Raw genomic sequence first — 25993 nt, 5'->3', positions numbered from 1 at the left:
CATATATAGAGAGGCGGGCCATATAGTGACGGGGGCCATATCCAGGACGAGATGGGGGGAAGTGTGCCAGCAGCACAGGAGGGCAGTGTGCCAGCACCACAAGGGGGGGGCAGTGTGCCTGAACCACAGGGGGGCAGTGTGCCAGCACCACGGGGGGGGGCAGTGTGCCAGCACCACAGGGGGGTCCATATGCCAGGATGGGGGTTATATAGATACCAGGATGAGGGACATATATATGATTTGTAAGATGGACACTGGCATTATAAGACAAACCCCCATTTAACATAAAATTATTTTTTCTCTTTTTCTTCACCAAATTTGAGGGTGCGTCTTATAATCAGGTGCGTCTTATAAAGCGAAATATACATTTTTTTCCCTAGCTGGACAACATCAAGAAAATGTATTATTGCCAAACTAAACATGCGATTATGCTGCAGAGCAAGGGCCACCTGCCTGCAGAAGCGGTTTTTGTCTCTTTCTTCAGTATGTTAGGTATTCATTATGCAAACTAGGGGGCAGGTCAGTGAGGGAGCAGTGACCTGTCAGCGGTCTGCATTATGAATATATAATCAGAGCACCATATACCCCAACCCTGCCTTAGGACATGAGCATATCATTAATACAAAACTCAAAATAAAGATTAAAGAACAATCACAAGACGGATTTCATCAAACAAGGTATCATTTTAAAGGGAACCTGTCACCCCCCCCCCCCCCAGTCGTTTCAAACTAAAAGAGCCACCTTGTGCAGCAGTAATGCTGCTTTCTGACAAGGTGGCTCTTTTAGTTCTGGGTGCTGTAACTTGAGAAATAATCAGTTTTATAATTTGTCTGAAGTACCTGCTCCTCAGTCAAGTAGGCTGGCGTTTCCCCCCTGCTTCAGACAGCACACAGCTGTCACTCACATCTTCTTGGCGCCGGGCGCCACCTCCTCCTCACCGCCGTTAGCGTTGGCCGTCTGTCCTCATATGCAGTCCAGCTGACTGCGCCTGCGCGGCCGCCCTGCCTGTGAATCCCAGCCCCGCAGTGACTTATGATTTATTCACATTGCGGGGCTGGGAATCACAGGCAGTGCGGCCGCGCAGGCGCAGTCAGCTGGGCTGCATATGAGGACAGACGGCCAGCGCTCACTGCGCCTGCACCAGGCAGGGGAAATAAGCGCAGGCGCCGGCTATTTTGAAAACAGCGGTGAGGAGGAGGCGGCGCCCGGCACCAAGAAGATGTGAGTGACAGCTGTGTGCTGTCTGAAGCAGGGGGGAAACGCTGGCCCACTTGACTGAGGAGCAGGTATTTCAGACAAATTATAAAACTGATTATTTCTCAAGTTACAGCACCCAGACCTAAAAGAGCCACCTTGTCAGAAAGCAGCATTACTACTGCACAAGGTGGCCCTTTTAGTTTGAAACGACTGGGGGGGGGGACAGGTTCCCTTTAATCAGTATAACGGCGCCAACCTGTCACTGTCTGTAGGTTACTATGCACAATCCTGCTGACAGGTTCCCTTTAATCCAACTGAGAATCTGTGGTCAGACTTGAAGATTGCTGTTCCCCAGAGGACACCATCTAACGTGAAGAAACTGGAGCAGTTTTGCCTTGAGCAATGGGCAAAAATCCAAGTGCCAAGATGTGGAAAGCTCATAGAGACTTATCCAAAGTGATTTGCAGTTGAAATAGCCGTAAAAGGAGGCTCTACAAAGTACTGACTTTAGGTGGTGAATAGTTATACACATTGAAGTTTTCAGCAATTTTGTCCTATTTGTTGTTTGCTTCACAATAAAAAGAAAACCACATTTTTACAGTTATTCTGTACATGAAGTGATACAAACCCTGAAAATAAATCTGTGAAATTCCAGGTTTTGAGGGAGCAAAACACAAACAATTCCAAAGGGATGAATACTTTTGCAAGCAACTGTATAATGCTATTATTGTGAGTCATAAGACTTGTCAGGTTGAGAATTGTGAGCATAATACTGCAATATGCTTGTGTAAACCTTTCCTAAAGGAGCAGGGTAGGAGCTTTTTGGGGATTATCCTTGTTTTTCTGAATCTCAGGATGCACATAAAAGATGCACAAAGATGCAGATAAAATGATAGGAATAGAAATGTATAGTAAAGTTGCATCTTATCACAACTTGTCGTCTATGGAGGATCAGGGTCTTCATTGTTTTGTTTTTCATTGTATTTCTCAGGATCCAGGCTTGTTGGAGGGGATACATAGTGCGGAAATGGTACAAACACTTACGACAAACAAGGCCACCCAAAGACCCCAAGTTGCGGAAAAAGTTCTTTGAGGAGAAGGTATGTAAGAAAGTATTACACCGTAGTGTCAGTCAGTTACTATGGAGCAGGGGGGTTATAAGAGTTTATTTAATTGCTTTTCAGTAAATCAACGGCAAATCTTCAGTCTCCCAATTTCCTCATAAAATGTCTGTCAGGCTAATAGGGAGATTATGTTCTAAGAGGGAAGGAATGAAACCTCTGACATTACGCTGGATATTCTCTTGTGCCCATGTGTTGTGTGTAGTATATTGAACAATGATGCTAATTAGACATTATTATAGCACTTTTGTGTTTTCTACTGACAAGTGTTTTGATAATCCAAATAAACCCTGTCACAGATACTAATTTTTGTCACAGATCCCTCATGGGACATTTGCAGATAATTTCTAAAAATGGAATTTCAAATGTATATTGGGAGGAGAGGATATAATTCTCAGTTGAAAGCTATGTACGCCATTGTTCATTTACTTCCTAAATGCAATGATAAGAAACTTTCTAAATTGACTTCATTCAAAATTTGATAGTATTTTGTTTCACCAGAGTGTCTGTAAGTCTTATCTAGCTGAGTGACCTGCAAAAAACATATAAATCAATCAAATTTCTGCTCTCTCCATCTTTTCACTCAGTAATAAACATACCAACAGGGAGTGGGTGGTAAAAATCTCAAGAAAGGAGAGACGGGAAAGTATCTACAGTCTCTGGGAGGGCAGAGCAGAAGGTGGAAGATTAGGCTACTTTCACACTAGCGTCGTGCACTGCACGTCGCTATGCGTCGTTTTGTAGAAAAAACGCATCCTGCAAAAGTGCTTGCAGGATGCGTTTTTTTCTCCAGAAAAACCTACAAAAACACGCAAGCCAATGCCACATATCCAGAATAAAGTTTAAACAAATTCTTTATTACATAATCAGATTAAAAATTCCACAAAAACGGAGATACAAATGCACAAAATAGTACCGCCATATACAGGGTAATATGGTTAACAAGGTATATATACAAAAATCCACATAATAGTAATCAGTTAATCAAATTAACATGAAGATCTAAAAAGAGACGCACAAAAAAACCCAATCCGGATTCTAATAACCAAAGTAAGACTATTATGTAAATGCCCTGGGTAAATCAGCCAGAGTGCAGTGCTTAATATATATATAGCCACATAAAGGTAATATACAAAGTGCAGTGCTTAATGTATATATAGCCACATAGGGATAGTATATAAAGTGCAGTGCTTAATGTATATATAGCCACATAGGGATAGTACAGTATATAAAGTGCAGTGCTTAATGTATATATAGCCACATAAGGGTAGTATGCAAAGTGCAGTGCTTAATATATATATATCTAGCCATATAGGGATAGTATACAAAAGTGCTTAGTGCCATTCAGATAGTTGCAATAGTGCAAATAAATATCCCGGACTATTATAATCATACCACTACTGCCATAGCCATACTGTTATAAGGACTGTCAGGGGGTAGAAAGCAATCCATAGCAAGTGCTCCATAAACATGCGCCTAAATATAACCTATAGTAGAAAAAGATGAATACATAACCTGTATATGTGGTGCCTCACCCGACGCGTGTTTCGCGTTTAGCTTCTTCTTAGGGGGTCTGTCTTTTTTTCTCCATTGACTTGCATTAGCGACGCAGTGCGACGCATTGCCACACGTCGCAACCGTCGTGCGACGGTTGCGTGGTGTTGCGTCGGACCGTCACCACCAAAAAACGTTGCTTGTAACGTTTTTTGGTGCGTCGTTCCCGTCTTTTCCGACCGCGCATGCGCGGCCGGAACTCCGCCCCCGCCTCCCCGCACCTCACAATGGGGCAGCGGATGCATTAAAAAACAGCATCCGCTGCCCCCGTCGTGCGGCACATTCACTGCTAGCGTCGGTACATCGCAACGACGCAATTCGTCGTGCGTCGTCCGACGCTAGTGTGAAAGTAGCCTTAGGAGGAAAGCACTTGTAGAGGAAAAAAGGTTTTGGAGCTGTGCTGATATATGGGCAGTGAAGACGGCAGTAGTCTGGATGTACACAGAGCGCACTTTCCAGCTTATATTACTGAGATGGACACTCCTAAAAAAAAAAAATCTGAATCTTGGATCACACAAACTGCACTACAGTAGTGGTCTGAAAATGAATGAATGTAAGAGTACAGATTGCAGACTGAAATTTACATGGAGCCATAACGCTAGTGTGACTTCAGTCTAATGGTACTAACCTGAAGAATCCTGTTGCCAGTCCAATTTTACCGTTTTACAGCACAACGAACATAGTAAAAACAAAACCCCCAAAATAATTGCACTATGGTGATTTTTCCTTCATTTCATTGTACTTGGATTTTGTTTCCTTTTCCCAGTATGTTATACGGTAAAATAAATGGTATCATTCAAAACTACAACTCGTCCTGTGCAAAAATAAATCATTTTATAGCTATGTGGATGGAATTTTTTTTAAAAAAGTAGTGCGTCTTGGAAGAAGGGGGAGGAAAAAAAACAAGCGCAAAATTAGAACAGAGTTAACTGCAACAAAACATGCAAAAAACTGCGGTGTATGGCTTTGATTTGATTACTAGGACTCCTTTAAGTAGGTGGTAAGAATTAAAAAGGAGTGAGGGGAAAGTATCTGCAGTCTCAGAGAGGGCAGAGAATGTGTTAGATAAGGAAGAAAGCACTTTAAGAGTATATAAGTAAGGTTATGGAGCTGTGCTGATATATGAGCAGTAGTCTGGATATACACAAAGCTCACTTTCCAGCCTATATTACTATATAAAAAAAAAATCTTGTTCTTAAACTTTATTTCCAATTTGCCAAACCCCGTAACATTTAGATAAGCTTCTTGTTCTTGAGTCAGGAATACGGGAGGTGAATCATAGTCCTACTAGTTTCTGGGTTCCCGTGATTGTGTCCAGGACATGAACTGAGAATGATGTGTTTATTACTCGTCTGACAGAGCCACAGTAGTTTTACTAAGATCTAAGAGTCCCTAAAAGGTCGCAGCAACTATCTCATTTATGTCAATATCCACATTCTGTGTGTACAGAAAGCAAACTGTTCCCCAGAATGTAGCCGGTGCAGTTGCTCGCCCCTTTGATCCTTACCTATAAACCGTGCTTGCATAAGCCATTTAATTGAAGCAGCTCATTTTACGGGGGCTCGTAAATCTTTTACATATGCATTACATTATCTGGAGCAGGATTTAATGCCAGCCCTGCTCTTTATAAGGAGCTAGTTTGGCTGTGAAATAAGGTGGAAGGCTGTAGGATTTGTCTCTCCTGCTATGAGATTTCCCCCAAATGTTTTAATTTTACTCTCACCAAACATTGGGCCGCTTACTTATTAGTTTGACCAGGACAGGGCAAACATTTCTGCTGTCCTGTAGCACCAGCGATATTAACCCCGTATGTGCACTAAATTCCAGGCCTTTTCATTTTCCTTTTTTTTTCTCCCAAGATTGCAATAAGTCAACACATTAGTAAGCAATTTGCTGACATTAAGATGGATTACTTGAAAAAAAATAAATAAATAATAAAATGACTCCTCCGGAGTGCAGAGAGTTCACCTGGGCGTCCTCCCGAGTCTTTTTTTTTTTATCTTTGTATATACTTTTTTCCAGACAGTTGTATTCTGCTCACTCTACATTAGCTAATTTCGGCATTGTGAATCTGTTAACACGTCTTTGTTGCCTTGTAGGCTGCATGGAGAATAAAAACCAGTTACAGGTGATTACTTCTTTGTTGCATTTTTGTGTATTTTGTGCTTTTTAATGGTGGAGATTTAAGCATTGGCACGGGAGCATTTAACCTTTCTTGTGCCTTTTAGACTGAATATGCATTTTGACAACTTCAAATGGAGGGGTCAAATGTAAAAATTACTTTAAGTAATGCAGTGTATAGAGCTACGTTACATATTATCCAGGCTTGGGGTTCAAGTCTGCAGTCACTCCATGTGACTGCAGACTTGTGAATCCTCACAGTGTGCGCTTTCAGAATTCTCCGATGCCTGGAGTGGGCTATCATATGACCACTAGTTTTTGATTTTCATACTTGTTGCCACATTCCAACTAGAAGTGTCCAGCCTCACTCAATTTCCTTGTTTGGGCGAAGCCGGGTATGTCTAGTTGGCACGTGACCCCGTGTATGGAAATCACATGGAAGAAACAGTGGAAAATACATAAGAAAAAGTCATTCCGATTACACCTGCAGAAAGAAATAATTTACCATGCTGGTCAAGAATTGTTGGATACTTTCACAGTCATTTATCTATCATCAGACCAGCTTGATGAACTTTCCCAAGGACTTATTTTTATTCATTCAACTGATGCTAATCTTTTTAACAATTTGATGGATATAAATAAATTCATGAGGTTGTTGACCGTAAAACGACACTTTTGTGATCATAGATCTATTAATGATACTATTTCAATCGATCCAATAGCGAATCTGATTCTGCAATTTATCCTCATTTTCAGGAACAATGCTCGCTCAGCCTCCTGACTGATCTGAATGGAGACACTCATGTTAATATCCAGAATAAACCGCCTTCCTTTAATATTCCTAACCCTAGTTTCTACCCTATTCATAAAAAGGTTACGTGCTAAGGATAATTTCCATCATATAATGGAAAGAGATCTTAAAGAATATTTTTCTGTATCGGCTATAAGCAGAAAATAGCCATTAAACAACTACGAGACATTCCTAGTATAATAGTGCAACCTGCTGATAAAGGAGACTTTATTGTCATTCCCGATAAATTTTTATACCATAAATTGGTTACAGATTTACTGCTGGATTGATCAGCATATCGCAAATTAACCTGCGACCCCTGCCAAACGTATTGCGGTCAATATGACCAAATTAATTGAGAGAGGTTTTCTTAAGAAAATAGAACAAGAATATTTTTTGAATGAACATCCAGTATGCCCAATTTTTCATGCTCTACCAAAGGTACATAAAGATATTTTCCCACCACCACTATGTCACTTCATTTCTACTAAATAACCTTTTTTTCATTTGATAACTATTATTATTTACAGATTAAACTTTGTCCTATCGGCTCTACGCTTTCACCATCTCTTGCAATCTTTTTTACAATAATATTATCTGGTACGGTAGGTATATTGACGATTTGTGGTTTATTTTTTCTACTGACCATATTTCTTATTTGCAATCTGATTTCGTCCAATTTTTTGATCGACAATAATGTCAACTTAAAATTTATTGCTGAGAGTCATACACACACCACACCCTTTTTGAATGTTATTCTCAGGGGATCCTCTCACTAAGAAAGTTGATACTGAAAGATATAGAAAACCGATTAGTGGCAATTCCATTTTTCATGCCACTAGTCACCATCCTCTGCATGTTATCAAGACTCTCCCAGTCGGTGAATTTGTAAGGGCTTGTCGAACATGTTCTAGTGACAAAAGTTTTAATAAGGAATTTAATATAATCCAAAATAGACTTACCGCAGAGGATTACAAAAAACCATTGACGAGAGCACAAGCTATTGTCACATCTAAAACTAGACCGTTATCATAGTAACAACAGTAATTCTAAACAGGAATATTCTAATTCAACCACTTTTACAGTTCTCGTTAGTATAACATACAAAGAATTATATGAAAAAATTCACCTGTCCTGTATCAGGATGAGACCCATTCAGGGATCTTGTCTTCAGGGGTTAATTTTTCTGTTCGTTGCGCAGTTATCCTAGGAAATATTCTTTCACCAAGCCTTTTTAATAGTGACAATAACAAAATAAAAGAGAAATGGATATCCTGTAAAGGAAATTTTCAATGTGGACACCCAAAATGCGGTTTATGCAAATATTTGACCAAGACTTCGTTTTTTTTACATCACAAAAATTTAAACTCACATATGATATCAAAACAATATTCATTATATTTGGCAACATATTGGATGCACCACAAGAAATTTAAAGATCAGACTTACAGAAAATATACACGATTCGGTTCCTGACCCCACTAAGTTGCGACGTCTTATGTCAGGTTTGTCTTGACACTTTCACAATATACATCAGAGAGATTGCTCTCCTTATCAGTTATAGGCATTGAAAGGGTGAATTGCCCTATCAGGGGAGGAAATTGGGCTTAATTCCTTCACAAACGAGAGTTTCTGGATTACGAACAATAAAATGTATATATATATATACTGTATTTTACGATCATAAAAAAGGACATACAGTGTGGGAAATAAGTATTTGATCCCTTGCTGATTTTGTAAGTTTGCCCACTGACAAAGACATGAACAGTCTATAATTTTAATGGTAGGTTAATTTTAACATTGAGAGATGGAATATCAAAATAAAATCCAGAAAATCACATTGTGTACATTATATAAATGTATTTGCATTTTGCAGTGAGAAATAAGTATTTGATTCGGATGGCTAACAAGACTTAATACTTGGTGGCAAAACACTTGTTGGCAAGCCCAGCAGTCAGACGTTTTTTGTTGTTGATGATGAGGTTTGCGCACATGTCAGCAGGAATTTTGGTCCACTCCTCTTTGCAGATCATCTCTTCCTGGAAATATACCAAGAAATGGACTACTGTATGTTACCATTCTGCTTTTCAATAGGGTGAGTCGGGACAAAATCAAACACTGATCAGTGCGAACAGTGTCAGACTCCATAAAGGCACATTGTATTGATAAAGAAGATAGGCACACACAGTTGTCAAGTTGTTCATACATTTCCAGGAGAAATAGCAGAGGAACAGCACAATGCAGAATTCTAAGGAAAGAGGTTATTTCATAAGGGCTCTGAGTATTTATTAAAACAGAAATGTCAGGAAAATTATATTGATTATATTGTAGAATTACACCTACCCACTCTGATGCACTGTAGCATACTCTGAATGAAAACAATGAACGTTTCTATTTGCTGGCAGCAAGCACAGAATATAAGAAAGTGGTTGAACACTGACTAAGCATGCATCGGGCCACCCATTTAGACTAGTGGAGTAGTTATTTGGGACACTGATGAGGTGTCCATCACACGTCCAACATTTACAGTCTGTGTGGATCAGCCACAGGTCTCCTGACCTGGACTCCACAGGGGATATATGAGGCTGTTGATTTGGGGTCACAAGACCTGTGTTTGATCCGGATATTGCAGCCTATGTGAAACCTGCCTGAATGAGCTGTTAAGATCTATGGGCCGGACATAGATCTCCCCGAGAATCTGCCTCCAGAGCTTATTACAGATGAAATGTCAGATGATGGCTGACAGTCTGCTCTCCTGATCTACATGTCTCACACTGGTAACGCCTCATTTCATATAAAATAAGCTCTGGATATAGATTCTCGATGATCTATGTTCAGCCCATAGATCTTAACTGCTAATTTACATATTAAGAAAAACATGGATTTCTCTGGAATATGACATCAGATGGCAGATATTAAGGTATTTTATTCTGCTTCCTATGACCTACATGCCCATAGAGACGGCTTACAAGGGTTATCCTACTGACGGATTCTCTTTAAAAATCCTCGCACCCCCCCCCCCCAAACGAGATCGTTACTCATTCTTCGTAGGATTGTTTAGATGGGGCTGCTGGTCAGGAGCGAGCGTTCCTACGAAAGCGGGTTATTGAACCATTTGTAGGGACCATTAGGATAAGCATGTTCCCTATTTTTATCTGACCCATTAATTGACCGGCTCTGTTCTGCATTGATATCTTTGATTGACAATGACATAAAACTGAATCTTACATGTAAATAATGTTTCATCACCAACTATATTTCTAGCCCTATAGAAAGGGCCCCGTGCTGCCCCCGTACCTGTGTGTTGTGGTTAATCAGTGAGCAGACACACCTTTCTTCCCATTCTTCTGGATGACATACACGACAAGTGTAGGATTGTGGATATGTTTAGCTTCAGTCACAAAGGGACTTTTAGCAGAGATAAATTAGAGGCTGGATATGAAAGGCGTACGTGACCGCTTAATTGGTTTACATTACTACGTCAATTTATAAAAGCTGTCCAGATCTGTCTTCTTTCTTCATAGGGAAACAATACTAGAGCTTTGGGCTGCTAGCCGTAATGAGCGCTGCAATTCTCTGCTAAGCAAACACTTCTCTGAGCGCTATGACTGCTCGTTGCAGCTAATGGAAAGTTTCTATCATTCCTATCTTGACTTTGCTGAAGTTTCGCCTCTTTTTAAGCTGAAATATTTTGTGAAGTTCCTACCAGGATGTCAGGTTAATTAATTTCTTATAAGGAAATGTTTTCTACGTGATGAAAAATGTATATTCAGAAAAAGTAATAATTGACGTTGCTTTCAAAGGACGTGGGAATGATTTATGTGTTGTCTGCTCGGATTATATCGTCAGCCCTTTGTAGTAGAAGGAGTTTGGAGAGCAGTTAGGCCTTTGTGTTGATCAGAAGACATGATGTATGGTGGTCAGAATCTCAATGCTTTCTGCTCGTCACTTTCGCTTTTGCACAAGTTCAGACCCTTTCTGTGAAAGCTTCTTCCCTAATGGAAAAATAATAATAATAATATAATAATATTTATTTATATAGCGCCAGCATATTCCGCAGCGCTTTACAACTTATAGAGGGGACTTGTACAGACAATAGACATTACAGCATAACAGAAATCACAGTTCAAAACAGATACCAGTAGGAATGAGGGCCCTGCTCGCAAGCTTACAATCTATGAGGAAAAGGCGAGACACGAGAGGTGGATGGTAACAATTGCTTTAGTTATTTGGACCAGCCATAGTGTAAGGGTACCGTTACACTAAACGATTTACCAACGATCACGACCAGCGATACGACCTGGCCGTGATCGTTGGTAAGTCGTTGTGTGGTCGCTGGGGAGCTGTCACACAGACAGCTCTCCAGCGACCAACGATGCCGAAGTCCCCGGGTAACCAGGGTAAACATCGGGTTACTAAGCGCAGGGCCGCGCTTAGTAACCCGCTGTTTACCCTGGTTACCATCGTAAATGTAAAAAAAACAGTACATACTCACATTCCGGTGTCACGTCCCTCGCCGTCAGCTTCCCGCACTGACTGTCAGTGCGGAAAGCAGACGGCGAGGGACGTGACACCGGAATGTATGTACTGTTTGGTTTTTTTTACATTTACGATGGTAACCAGGGTGGAGAAGGGGGAGAAGGCCACATGGAGAAGGGGACGTAGAGTCTGACAGCAGTCCATGTGCCCACAGTATGTGTCGTGTGGGCATATGGACTCGTGAAGAGCCTGCCATCATACGGAGCTGTGCTCCTAGAGTGCCAGCCACAGTGATGCTCCCATAGAGTGCCACACATGGCCACATTGGAGCCACAGTTGTAACCCATTGCCCAGCCTGTACTTCCTTCATGAAGCAGCCGGCCATGGTGTAAAGAGTTTGGAATGGAAGAAAATGAGGGTTCCATAAGGCCATGACCTCAACATCATCGATCACCTTTGGGATGAATGATAAAGCTGATTACAAGCCAAATCTTTTGTCCAACATTAGTGTCTGGTGCCACAAATGCTATTATTGCTTAAAGCATCACTCCAGTGTTTTTTTTCACATCCGGAGTAGTATCACTAATGTAAGTTCTCTGCCCCCAGCAATTTGCTTACCAGCTGCCATCTTCTTCTGTTCTCTGCACCGTTCCGGTCACCTTCTGCTGGTTGTCACCTGCCGGATTGCTTCACTTTCTTGGTGGGTAAACCAGAAGTCACTTCTCAATGCAAGTCTGTGACAGTCAGAACGATGAACTCATAGATTGAGCACTTGTGATCTTTAGCTGTGACTTCTGGTCAGTAAGGAGCTGTGGTCACAAGACGGTTGAACGGGAATGGAGTGATGGCGGAAGGAGCAGAAGATGGCAGCTGGTCAGTATTTTACTAAGGCAGGGAATGTGGATTAGTGATTAGTAATATCACTCCAGCGCTGAAATAAAATACAAAAACACTCTGGAGTGGTGCTTTAAGGGCTCATTCAGACCTCAGTTTTTCTTGTACAAGTTCTATCAAGGTTTTTGACTGGTAGAACTCATACTCTTAGGCCGGCGTCACACTCGGCGTAAAACAATACGGTCCGTATTTTACGGCCGTAATACGGAGAAATGTTCCCAAAATAGTGATCCGTAGGCAGGGTGTGTCAGTGTATTTTGGGCATGGCATCCTCCGTATGTAATCCGTATGGCATCCGTACTGCGATATTTTCTCGCAGGCTTGCAAAACCGACATCTAATGGATTTATGTGCTCAAATGTTCGGGAAAACATATATACAGTATATACTGTATATATATATATATATATATATGTCATTGAGATATATATATATATATATATATATATATATATATATATATATATATATATATATATATATATATATATATATATATATATATATATATATATATATATAGTCTGTATTTATATTTACTACAGCGCGATATCTGTGAAAAGCCGGTAATTCAATTGCCGGCTTTTCATTTCTCCTTCCCAAACCCGACAGGATATGAGACATGGTTTACATACAGTAAACCATCTCATATCCCCATTTTTTTTTGCATATTCCATACTACTAATGTTAGTAGTGTGTGTATGCAAAATTTGGGCGCTGTAGCTGCTAAAATAAAGGGTTAAATGGCGGAAAAAATTGGCGTGGGCTCACGCGCAATTTTCTCCGCCAGAGTGGTAAAGCCAGTGACTGACGGCAGATATTAATAGCCAGGAGAGGGTCCATGGTTATTGGCCCCCCCGTGGCTAAAAACATCTGCCCCCAGCCACCCCAGAAAAGGCACATCTGGAAGATGCGCCTATTCTGGCACTTGGCCACTCTCTTCCCACTCCCGTGTAGCGGTGGGATATGGGGTAATGAAGGGTTAATGCCACCTTGCTATTGTAAGGTGACATTAAGCCAGATTAATAATGGAGAGGCGTCAATTATGACACCTATCCATTATTAATCCAATTGTCTGAAAGGGTTAAAAAACACACACACACGATTTAAAAGTATTTTAATGAAATAAACACACCGGTTGTGTTAATATTTTATTGCTCTCTCAATCCATTTGCAGACCCTCGCTTGGCAAAACAATAAACCCACAATATACATACCTTCTGCTGACCCGTCACGTCCCACGAGGTAATCCATCTGAAGGGGTTAAAATAATTTACAAGCAGGAGCCCTGCAAATGCAGCTGTGCTCGTGCTTGTAATTCCCCGGCGAATGAAGGAAATGTAGGTCATTGACCTACATTTCCTTCAGTCGCGGTGATGCGCCCCCTGGTGGATGTCCTCATATGACCTGGAGCGTGGGAAAAAGTTCCCAGGCTGCAGTTCATGAGAACATCCAGCAGGGGCGCATCACCGCAACTGAAGGAAATGTAGGTCAATAACCTACATTTCCTTCATTCGCCGGGGAATTACAAGCACGAGCATAGCTGCATTTGCAGGGCTCCTGCTTGTAAATTATTTTAACCCCTTCAGATGGATTACCTCGTGGGACGTGACGGGTCAGCAGAAGGTATGTATATTGTGGGTTTATTGTTTTGCCAAGCGAGGGTCTGCAAATGGATTGAGAGAGCAATAAAATATTAAAACAACCGCTGTTTATTTCATTAAAATACTTTTAAATCATGTGTGTGTGTGTGTGTGTGTGTGTTTTTTAACCCTTTCAGACAGTTGGTTTAATAATGGATAGGTGTCATAATTGACGCTTCTCCATTATTAATCTGGCTTAATGTCACCTTACAATAGCAAGGTGGCATTAACCCTTCATTACCCCATATCCCACCGCTACACGGGAGTGGGAAGATAGTGGCCAAGTGCCAGAATAGGCGCATCTTCCAGATGTGCCTTTTCTGGGGTGGCTGGGGGCAGATGTTTTTAGCCACGGGGGGGCCAATAACCATGGACCCTCTCCTGGCTATTAATATCTGCCGTCAGTCACTGGCTTTACCACTCTGGCGGAGAAAATTGCGCGGGAGCCCACGCCAATTTTTTCCACCATTTAACCCTATATTTTAGCAGCTACAGCGCCCAAATTCTGCACATACACACTACTAACATTAGTAGTGTGGAATATGCAAAAAAAAAGGGACATGAGATGGTATGTAAACCATGTCTCATATCCTGTCGGGTTTAGGCAGGAGAAATGAAAAGCCGGCAATTGAATTGCCGACTTTTCACTAACACCGCTGCGTATTTCTCGCAAGTCACACTGCTGGTCCGTGTGGAATCCGTATTTTTCTCGCCCCCATAGACTTTCATTGGCATTTTTTTTGCGCAATACGCTGACAAACGCAGCATGCTGCGATTTTGTACGGCCGTAGAAAGCCGTATAATACTGAACCGTAATATACGGCTGATAGGAGCAGCCCCATTGAGAATAATTGTGCCGTTTATTTTGCGAGTTTTACGGACGTATTTTCTGCGCTCTTACGTCCGTAAAACTCGCCAGTGTGACGCCGGCCTTAGTCTATGGAGCTGCTCACATATCCATGTGTATTTGCAGCCCAAGTGGTCTGCACTAAATCAGAGACTTGTCTGATTTTTAATCCATGTCTCAGACAATACAACTCACCAATACAAAACGATGGGTCCGTGGAAAAAAAATAATTGGAAGTTAATCAGATGCCATCTGCGTGTTCTCCATTTTTCACAAACTGTTTGAGAAACTTCTAGCAGTTCATTTTTTTATCTAAGAAAAACTGATAAAATTGTGACCAAACTCTGATGGTAAAAACTAATAAACTGACCAAACTCTGAGAAAAAAAATTACTGACATCTGAAAAAGCCTTAAAGTCACTTTCTAAAACTTTATGAAAAGATTATCTTTTTACTATCCCTTACGCCTTACCACATACAAAATGGCCAAGCGTCGTTAAGACCGGCCCTTTGTATGTCAGCCTTAATGAAGGAGACGCTAGCGTAAGATGCGCCAAATTCGTTAAGAAGCATGCATCTCTTAATATATTTGCCACATTTTACAACTGCTGTGCACCTCAGCCAAAAATGTTACTCCAGATAGGTGCTGGTGACCATTGCTGGCGGAATTTATGCTACTATTGCATTAATTATTAAATTGTTGGGTGGTCTTGGACAAGCCCAACTCATTTTTCAAAAGGCTGGTGGAAATGGCCAGGACTGGTGTAAAGACGACATTTCAAGAAGTTTTACATCAAGTTTCTGTTGAATCGGGGCCACTGTCTGCAAAAGAACTGTAGACCCAAAACAGGACAAAATTTATAATTAGGGGGTTTTAAGTATCTTGTTTATTATTTTAGGAGTTTAGTAAAATTTTATTTTAGTTTTATAACTATTTATTTTTACATCTTAGTTCTCAGAAATCTCAGATCGACTAGTAAGATGCTGCAACCCAGATATTGAGGGACTCTTCCGTGAGATCGATCAGGCTGTTGCCTTCAGTCACAATATTTTTCAGCAGTTAGAACAAAAGTGTCAACCAGAAATCAATGAAGCGTACTGGGAAAAAATACAGCTACAGGTGAGACCTATATACTTTGTGTGTCCGAGTGTGTGTATATATATATATATACACACTTATTATCATCATATCCTTCTTTGCTTCACACTCACAGTTATAACATACAGTAAGTCATGTACAATGTAACATACAAGAATGATATAGACCAGTGTTCCCCAACTCCAGTCCTCAAGAGCCACCAACAGGTCGTGTTTTCAGGATTTCCTTAGTATGGCCCAGGTGATGGAATTGTTGCCTGTCTAGATGATGGAATTCTCACCTGAGCAATACTAAGGAAATCCTGAAAACATGACCCGTTGGTGGCTCTTGAGGACCGAACTTGGGGAACACTGATATAGAATAACCAACTCACCCTTATTGAGGTTACTGCACTCTTCGGCACAAAGTAAGCCACTCAGTCCTACCGGATGTGGTACATCGACGATCAAGAAAAAGTCCTCCAACCGTGTTCAGGATATAAAATAGGAACCATTTATTCCAACAAGTTGAAAAGGTAGACCTGCTCAAGTATATCCAAAATTATATATTCTTTTCCTATGCGTTTCAGACTACAGCTCAGTTCTTATTCACGGATAATGAATGAGTGAGCATGCCGAATGTCTTCGGCGTGCTCGAATCATATGTTCGAGTCCCCGCGGCTGCATGTCTCACGGCTATTCGACAGCTGCACCACATGCAGGGATTACCGGTTTGTTAGGCTATCCCTGCATGTGTTGTGGCTGTCTAACAGCCGCGGGACATGCAGCCGCGTGGACTCGAACATATTATTCAAGCACGCCGAAGACACTTTGTTAGCACCCGAGCATAACACCTTATCTGAGCACATTCGCTCATCACTAATAATGAATTATTATGTTATCCATGAATAAGGACTGAGCTTCAATCTGAATGGCGTAGGAAAATATACAGTTTTGGATATACTTGAGCATGTCTACCTTTTAAACTTGTTGGAATAAAGCTTGCTATTTTATCCGGAGCACGGCTGGAGGACTCTTTCTTGAACAATGTAAGGCTACGTTCACATTAGCGTTCGGCGCCGCAGCGTCGGGCGCCGCAGCGTCGCCGCATGCGTCATGCGCCCCTATATTTAACATGGGGGCGCATGGACATGCGTTGTGCTGCGTTTTGCGACGCGTGCGTTTTTTGGGCCGCAAGCGTTGGGCGCAGAGAACGCAGCAAGTTGCATTTTTTTTGCGTCCAACTTTCGGCAAAAAAGGACGCATGCGTCGCAAAACGCAGCGTTTTAGCGTGCGTTTTGTTGCGTTTTTCTTTGCGTTGTGCGTTGCGTCGCCGACGCTGCGGCGCACAATGCAAATGTGAACGTAGCCTAACACACTTTAAATGTACCGTAATAAGGACACTTGGAAGTTTGCGCTCTCATTGAAGGAGTTGAATGAGGTTAGAAAAGAGGTTATGCTTTTTTTTCTATCAGATATGTACAACCCTTGTTTATTGGCTGTGTCCGGTATTGCAGCCCAGCCCCATTTAAGTTAAAGGGAATGGGCTGCATTTCAGACATTGTCCTTGGGAAGAGTGGCACTTTTCAAAGGACACATTTTTCTAATACAATACTTTTAAATGCCACCTTATTTGAACAGTACAGTTTTTTGATAAACGGAGGGAACCTCTCGCCAAGAAAACACAGTTCATTCAGCAGGCATCATGTTATAGAGCATGGGTTGCTGAGTGGATTGATATATAATTTTGTGAGAAAAAATCTCAGTATAACCTGTGATTTGATCATTTAATCCTACGCTCTTTCTGGGATTTTCAGTCCAGTGGGCGGTCCTATAAGTGATCGACAGCTTTCTGTATACATACATACGTAGAAAGCGGTCAGTCTCTGATAGGACTGCCCACTGGACTGAAAATCCCAGAAAAAGCGTAGGATTAAATGATCAAATCACAGGTTATGCTGAGTCTTTTTCTCACAAAATTATATATTAGCCTGCTCAGCTCTCCCTGCTCTATAACATTGTGCCTGCAGAATGGACTGCCTTTTCATGGTGACTGGTTCCCTTTAAGGCATGCTGACATTTAGGACCCAAACTAAAGAAAAAAAAATGACATTATTGCCGTACAATGATTGGGGAGGGGGGAAAGAGTATTTGTAATACCCTGTGTATGTTTTCATCTAGGCAGTCCGGCAGGAAATAGTGGACTGTCCCATATGTATTATGCCGCTGTCTCCAATTAATGAAGAGCACCGAAGCCCGAGTAACCGTCCGACTGTCCTTCTGTCTTGCTCCCATGTGTTTCACAATGCTTGTCTTCAGGCATTTGAAGAGTTTTCCTTGGGGGAACGTCTTGTTTGCCCTTTGTGTCGTTCTCCGTACCAAAAGAAAATGTTCTCCTGCTGATACTTTGCGTGACAGTGGCACCAGCATGTTCTCCCCCTTTTATATGTTGGTGAAATGAAGATTGACAGTTTTGTTGATCAATTTAAAATGTGAACAATCCCATGTGGCAGAAACCAGAAAATCTGTTCTACACTTTTTACAACTGAATAGGACGGTATGAACTCCCCCACATACACGTTAAAGGGGTTGTGCAGGATGAGACATTTCCCCCCTCATGAAGATACTATCAAAAACTGCCAATGAGCAGCTGTAACTTATCTCTGATCCCCATTTTCTCACCTCGAACAGCCCCGGTAAGCTCTCATTCAGACATCTGTGTTTTTCACAGCTACAATCCGTTACACTCTATGTGGCTGTTCACGTCTGTTTTTGCGGACATTGTGTCAGTGAAAAACATCTTGGAGACATTCGATTTTTTTACCAGCAGCATAAACGAAAACAACCAATACAAGCCTATAGGTCCATAATTAACATTGCAATGGACTGGAGAAACTGTGTAATATATTTATCCATATGTGGAAAACTGCACTGATTGTGAAAACTGACCAAAAACACTGACGACGTGTACTACTATTTTGCATACATGGAAAAATAGAGACATCTGAATGAGGCCTAATGGACACTTCTTAAGACCTGCTTTAAAAAAAAAAAAACTCATGTTATTCTTAATAGTTTTTTTTATCCCTACTGACTTCAGTTGGGAAGAAGCAAAAACGGAAAAGAAAAAAAAACAAAAAACCTGTGTTTAAAAACGTGATAGAACACTCCAAACTAAGAGGTTGCCTCATCTAAAGCGTATGTTCACATTGTTTTTTTTTCTGTTTTTTTAGCCCCAAATTTAGCATTTTAACAAGGGTAACAGGAGAAATTTTAACAACTTGTGCAATTTCTTCCGAGAACGCCAATACCCCATAAATGTGTGTGTGTGGCGGGGGGGGGGGGGGGGGGGAGAAACTACTGTTCGAGCACATGGCAGGGCTTGGAAAGGAAGGAGTGCCATTTGACTTTTTGAAAGCAAAATTTACTGGAATAGTTAGCAGGTGCCATGTTACGTTTGGAGAGCCCCTGATGTACCTAAACAGTGGAAACCCCCCCAAAGAGACACCATTGTGGATGCTAAATGTGGTTTAGGCATACTGAGAGGCTCAGAAGGCAGGGAGGTATTTAGATTTGGGAGGGCAGAATTTGCTGGATTTCTTTTGGTGGGTGAGGAGCCATTTTGCTTTTTCAGAGCCTTTGCACTACCCGTAACGTGGAAGCCCCCTATATTTCAACTGACAGGTGATGGACCTGATTGGGGACTTTTGTTATTGTGGATTGATTTAAAGCTTTTGTTAGGAACATTTTACCTAGCGATTGGGATCACATTTATCCGGCGTTCTACGCTGAACACTTACTTTAGGGATTCATCTAAATCTCTTAGTGATGTGATTCAGATGAAAGCCCCAAGAGATCCACTCATTATAATGAGCAGCAGAGTTACTCTGGACTCGGTTTGGCCTCTTTTCAGCATTATCTTTCTTTTCAGACGTTCACAAAACTGTGGGCTGACGGCACTTTTATGCACGCATAAAAAGACAGACACTGGCGGATCACAGGTCAGATGGCGTCCACCTCCATCTGCCTCATTATAGGGAATCTTCCGCCGGAGGTTCCATCTGAATCAAGTATTTTAGAGATCACACAGAGCCATACTGTGATCTTTGGGAGGCAGAAATGAACAAATCAACAGTAGGTGAAGAATTGGTTTTATTTATTTTTTACATAGTTCTTCGTGCAGCATAAGTGATTAGACGTCTTTATGCTTCAAGTCAGTGTGATTACAGCGATACCAGATTTATCTTGTTTATTATGTGTGGCTGCTGTCACATACTAAGAAACGCTTTTTTTTGGAATAACTAATTTTTGCATCGCCAAACTTTGATAGCTATAATTTTTGCACATTGCAGCCAACAGAGTCATGTGAGAGTTTATTTTTTGTAGGACGAGTCAATGTTTTTATTGGTACTATCTTTGGGCACATGACATTTTTTGATCACTTTCTATTACAGTTTTTGGTAGGCAGTATGAACAAAAACTAACAATTTAAGATTTTTTTTTGGTGGGGGGTGCTTTAATGCCGTTTTTCGTGGTAAAATTGATAAGGCAGCTTTATTTTTTGAATCAGTACAATTACAGCAATATCACATTTATATAGTTTTATATTTTAGTGCTTTTACACAATAAAAACTATTTAACAGAAAAAAATTTGCATCGCTTTATTCTGCGAGCTATAACTTTTTTGATTTTTCTGCTGATTGAGCTATATGGTGGCTTGTTTTTGTGTGGCAAGATGTCGTTTTCAGCACTATCATGTTTAGTTATATTTGTCTTTTTGAATGCGTTTTATTCCAATTTTTGTTGGGCAATATGATGAAAACGCATCATTTCTGCGGTGTTGACTAAAGGTATTAACTGGTGGCACAATCTTGTACATTGGATTGTTCCGGCAATACCAAATATGTACTTTAGTTTTTTGGTTTTTTTTTTCATAAAAATATTTATGGGTACAATATTTTTTATTTTATTATTATTTTGAAAAAAAATATTTTAACAATTTTAACTTTAACCATAGAGGGACTTATTAAAAAAGTTAAAATTCTTAAAATATGTTTTTCACTTTCTGCAATCTGACGACATAGTGTTACCATGGCAGCGCTCGGGTCCCTGTGGGGGTGCCGTTCAGAGTGCAGAGGGGCTCCCTCATGCCTGCCAAATGCCACGATCTCAGTATTTAGAGGGGTAAAGTGCAGGGAGCTCCTGGACTGAGTGCAGGGTGTCAGCTGTTAGAATCCGCTGACACTTGGCGTCGATCGCGCACGCACAACCTCTGATGTGCAAAATCACCATAGCGTATACATACGTCAAAAGTCAATAAGGGGTTAAAGGGACTCTGAACAATCATTCTGTGCTGACAAAGTACAGGCACTCAGTGCTTCTTGGTGGAGCCAAACCTTTTAGAACTCCCCACCATTCATGTTCCCTCTCTTCTTTGATCGACAGCTCTGGCTTTATTGAGGCAGAGAAGAGTGGAGATGGATGGAAAACAAGCAGGTAGGAAGGTGCATATAAACGATTGGCCCAACCATGAAGCATAGAGCACTTGTACTTCGTTTGAACAGTAATTCTGTGCTGTCCTGAATTCCAGAGTATCTATCAGCCATCTCCTCCTTCTCTTCATGCTTCCTAAAGCTCAATGTGGACAAAACCAAACTCATGATCTTTCCTCCATGCCAAGCAACTTGTCTACTCAATCATTCTATCATAATAAATGACATCACGCTCTCCATTGTACAAGAAGTCTGCTGCCTCGGAGTAACCACTGACTCTGCCCTGTCCTTCAAACCCCACATCCAAACTCTCATCACCTTTCCTGCCAGCGTAAAATGAAAAATATTTCTAAAATTCACTTCCGCATCTCTGAATCTACTAAAATTGCAACATCCTTCTCTGGAGAGATGCGAGAGTTAGCAAGGAGACCACAGTCTGTCCTTAACTCCACTGCCCGACTAATACACTTCTCTCCTCACTACTCCTCTGCTCCCATCTGCAAATCCCCAATGTATCTAGTTAAAACATTGGCCTACAAAGCCGTCCATAATATGCCTCTGTGTATCTCTGAACTAATCCTCTGGTATCTTCTTCCCGTGTGTAATCTCTGGTCCTCTCAAGACCTTCCTCACGCAATCGGCTTCAACACTTTCCTCAAGTATCCCCCATCCTCTGGATTTCTGTGCCCCAACACATCAGATTATCCACAACATTTGGGACTTTCAGAGCCCGAAAACCCATCTCTTCGAGAAAATGTACCACCTACAGTGACGCCTTGCCACCTCACCACCAATGGAGCTGCCGCAACCCTCCAATCTACTGTCTCTTCCATATTACTCCGTAGACTAGGCTGGGCCCTCTCTCTTTGTTCCAGTCTGCTCATTGTAATCTATATGTTTTTTTTGTATGTAAACATCTTTTCACATGTACAGCACCAGGGAATCAATGGTGCTGTTAAGTTATTATTATGTGGCTGTACAGCACATTTATACACATTGTCATTGTATTCCCATATCCATGTTTTTTTCGTGTGTCAACCTCTGACTTACGATAGAGGAGTGAAATGGTAGAGCTACTACTCAGTAGAGATCAAGAATAAGGATTTGTTTATTTGAAACAAATTCTATATTATCTTGCAAAATGTTAAGAAAATATAATAATCCTTTCTCATTTTCTTTCATTGCATTAAGTTGCGCAACAATGTAATAAATATATATATGTTAACCTTCCGACATGAAGATTAGAAAATCTTAACTGCTTTGTTATCTTTAAGCCAGCGATCGTTCAGATTTAACCTTCCTTTTGGAGGGACAGAAAAAAAAATCCTCATAAACCAGAGAATTAGGAAACACAGAAAAGTTTATTGAACATATAAACATTTACAAAAAATCCAGTAAAATACACACAGCATAATAAGAAAAAGCACAGACCACAACTAAAAAACGTTCTGAAGTGATCTTGTTCACATTTCATACTTCGTGTATTCTCCATTAACAATAAAGGAGAAGAGAAGTTGGGTAAACAGAAGATTTGGACTTGAAACTTATAAGCTAAAACATACAGTGGGTGCGGAAAGTATTCAGACCCCTTTAAATTATTCACTCTGTGTTTCATTGCAGCCATTTGTACTCAAAAAAGTTCATTTTTTTCACATTAATGTACACTCTGCACCCCATCTTGACTGAAAAAAACAGAAATCTTTGCAAATTGAATAAAAAAGAAAAACTGAAATATCACATGGTCATAAGTATTCAGACCCTTTGCTCAGACACTCATAATTAAGTCACATGCTGTTCATTTCCTTGTGATCCTCCTTGAGATGGTTCTACTCCTTCATTGGAGTCCAGCTGTGTTTAAACTGATAGGACTTGATTTGGAAAGGCGCACACCTGTCTATATAAGACCTTACAGCTCACAGTGCATGTCAGACCAAATGAGGATCATGAGGTCAAAGGAACTGGCCAAGGGGCTCAGAGACAGAATTGTGGCAAGGCACAGATCTGGCCAAGGTTACAACAGAATTTCTGCAGTATTCAAGGTTCCTAAGAGCACAGTGGCCTCCATAATCCTTAAATGAAGAAGTTTGGGACCACCAGAAGTTTTCCTAGACCTAGGTGTCCAGCCAAACTGAGCAATCGTGGGAGAAGAGCGTTGGTGAGGTAAAGAATAGTGATGAGCGAGTATACTTGTTGCTCGGGTTTCCCCGAGCATGCTCGGGTGGTCTCCAAGTATTTTGGCGTGCTTGGAAATTTAGTTTTAGTCGCTGCAGCTGCATGATTTGTGACTGCTAGACAGCCTGAATACATGTGGGGGTTGCCTGTTTGTTAAGGATTTCCTACATGTATTCAGCCTGTCTAGCAGTCGCAAATCATGCAGTCGAGGTGACGAAAACTAAATCTCAGAGCACACCAAAATACTCGGGAGACCACCCGAGCATGATCGGGAAAATCCGAGCAATGAGTATACTCGCTCATCACTAGTAAAGACGAACTCCAAGATCACTGTGGCTGAGCTCCACAAAGGCAACTATTACTGCAGCCCTCCATCAGTTGGACCTTTATAGCAGAGTGGCCCAACGGAAGCCTCTCCTTAGTACAAGGCATATGAAAGCCCGCATAGAGTTTGCTATAAAACACACAAAGGACTCCCAGACTATAAGAAATAAGATTCTCTGGTCTGATGAGACGAAGATAGACCTTTTTGGTGATAATTCTAAGCGGTATGTGTGGAGAAAATCAGGCATTGCTCATCACCTGCCCAATACAATCCCAACAGTGAAACATGGTGGTGGTAACATCATGTTATGGGGGTGTTTTTCAGCTGCAGGGACAGGACAACTGGTTGCCATTGAAGGAAACATGAATGTGGCCAAGAACAGATATATCGTGGATGAAAACATCTTCCGAGTGCTCTGGACCTCTGTCTTGTTGGAAGGTGAACCTTCGGCCAAGTCTATGACCCTAAGCACACTGCTAAAATAACAAAGGAGTGGCTTCAGAACAACTCTGTGACCATTCTTGACTGGCCCAGCCAGAGCCCTGACCTAACCCCAATTGAGCATCTCTGGAGAGACCTGAAAATGGCTGTCCACCAACGTTCACCATCCAACCTGATGGAACTGGAGAGGATCTGCAAGGAAGAATGGCAGAGGATCCCCAAATCCAGATGTGAAAAACTTGTTGCATCATTCCCAAGAAAACTCATGACTGTACTAGCTCAAAAGGATGCTTCTACTCAATACTGAGGAAAGGGTCTGAATCTTATGAACATGTGATATTTAATTTTTTTTAAATAAATTTGCATAAATTAATACATCTGTTTTTTTCAGTCAAGATGGGGTGCAGAGTGTACATTAATGAGAAAAAAAAAGAACATTTTTGAATTTACCAAATGGCTTCAATGAAACAAAGAGTGAAAAATGTAAAGGGGTCTGAATACTTTCCATACCCACTGTAAGCGAGATGGTTGAAGCTAGACGTTAGGTGCATGTAAACATACAGGACATTAATTGCAAGCTTCTACTAAAGGGTGGACAAACATTTTAAATCAACATGAATTGAAGCTATGATGGAAAATCTGCTGTAAAAAAAATATCTTGAAATGTAACGGGCAAATAGGGAACTGATAATTGACTTTAAATGGATTTATATAGTTGACCACGTTATGAAGACATGCTATTTCCACTATAGGCTGAACTGAGCTCTCGGGATTAGTAGCGGTATGGCATCACAATTTATTGCTCACGTACTAGTCTATGTGCATTGACCTGTGTATTCACACAAAGGCCATAGACTAGCTGTCCACAAAATGTGGGTCTTCAACTTTTGTGAAATTGCAACACCTCTGCCTTTATCAAGGGTGGCCGGAGTGTTGTGGTTTCACAACAGCTGGAATGCCGTAGACGAGAGTACAGAGGTATGATAACAAGATGCTGCATCAGTGTACATTGGTATATCTCTGTAGTAATAGAGCGGAGTATTTCTGACACCATAATTACCAAGAATGCTCCATCTTGGATCTACAGCAGGATGATACCACAGACCACTGGCTACACTTAAGCTGCCACAGTTGCCCACTCTCTCCAACCTACGGCACCTTGTAGATAGAAGCCCATTGACGATTGTCTTGTAGTCGAAGGGTGAAGGTAAATGCAGAAAATCTGAAATGGAGGTCAGCATTGTGATTCTGCCATGGAGTGAAAAATGGAAACGCTGCAGTCTTGGTTTATACAAGGCACAAGACTTTTAGATGAATTCTGGTAGAATGATTACTGATGCTCATGGTAGCGAATTCACATATCAGATTCTTCGGCCACTATTAATAATGGCTGGTGTTTTGTACGCCGGTCAATGTGATGAACAGCAAGTTGCGTCAAATTCATTAAGCATTTTTTGCCTCTCTCAGCTTCCGTGTGCCGCCACAAGAAATGTACAACGGTCCCGGTCATCATCATTTTTACCACTCTTGTGTAGTAAATGATAGCTCTGCTGCCTGTGCTAGGCTACCCTCACACTCCCACGAAGTGCCGCCAACTTTTCAAAAACCTAGCTGGCTTAAAAACCAATAAAAGGCGCAGGACTGTGGCACAATTATGATTGACACACACATATAGAGATGCCAACTAGTTGTGCAGAAGAAATCTGGTGAAAACTGATGAATTGGAGCCCTAGTTTTATGCCAGCGTTGGTAGAGAGCTCATTATAATGGAGTGCACTTTAAATTATAGAGGACATTTTTCAAGATGACAAATGCAGACGCGATTAGGGTCTTTCAGACGTC

The 25993-nt window shown here is 41.2% G+C and overlaps 1 protein-coding gene across 3 annotated transcripts in view; it reads left to right on the top strand.

Annotated features, from left to right (window-relative positions):
• The window catches only part of RNF32 (ring finger protein 32), a 63747-nt gene extending 39246 nt beyond the window's left edge, over positions 1 to 24501 (top strand). The window contains exons 7-10 of one of the 3 annotated variants that reach the window (XR_013216808.1): positions 2189 to 2297; positions 15597 to 15764; positions 17903 to 18782; positions 18833 to 24501. Coding sequence is in view for 2 of the 3 variants with exons in the window: in XM_077268599.1 (XP_077124714.1) it covers positions 2189 to 2297; positions 15597 to 15764; positions 17903 to 18124 (499 nt within the window). In the remaining variant the exon portion in view is untranslated. Of the gene's footprint in view, positions 1 to 2188; positions 2298 to 5971; positions 6001 to 15596; positions 15765 to 17902 lie in introns of those variants that run through there. The other 2 variants (XM_077268599.1, XM_077268600.1) reach the window with 2 other exon arrangements.
• Positions 24502 to 25993: the final 1492 nt, after the last annotated feature.

This window comes from Ranitomeya variabilis, chromosome 6 (genome assembly GCF_051348905.1).
Source record: "Ranitomeya variabilis isolate aRanVar5 chromosome 6, aRanVar5.hap1, whole genome shotgun sequence".
NCBI classification, from domain to species: Eukaryota; Metazoa; Chordata; class Amphibia; order Anura; family Dendrobatidae; genus Ranitomeya; species Ranitomeya variabilis.
The sequence above is the reverse complement of the archived record's forward strand: the minus strand, read 5'-3'. Positions and strand labels throughout refer to the sequence as shown.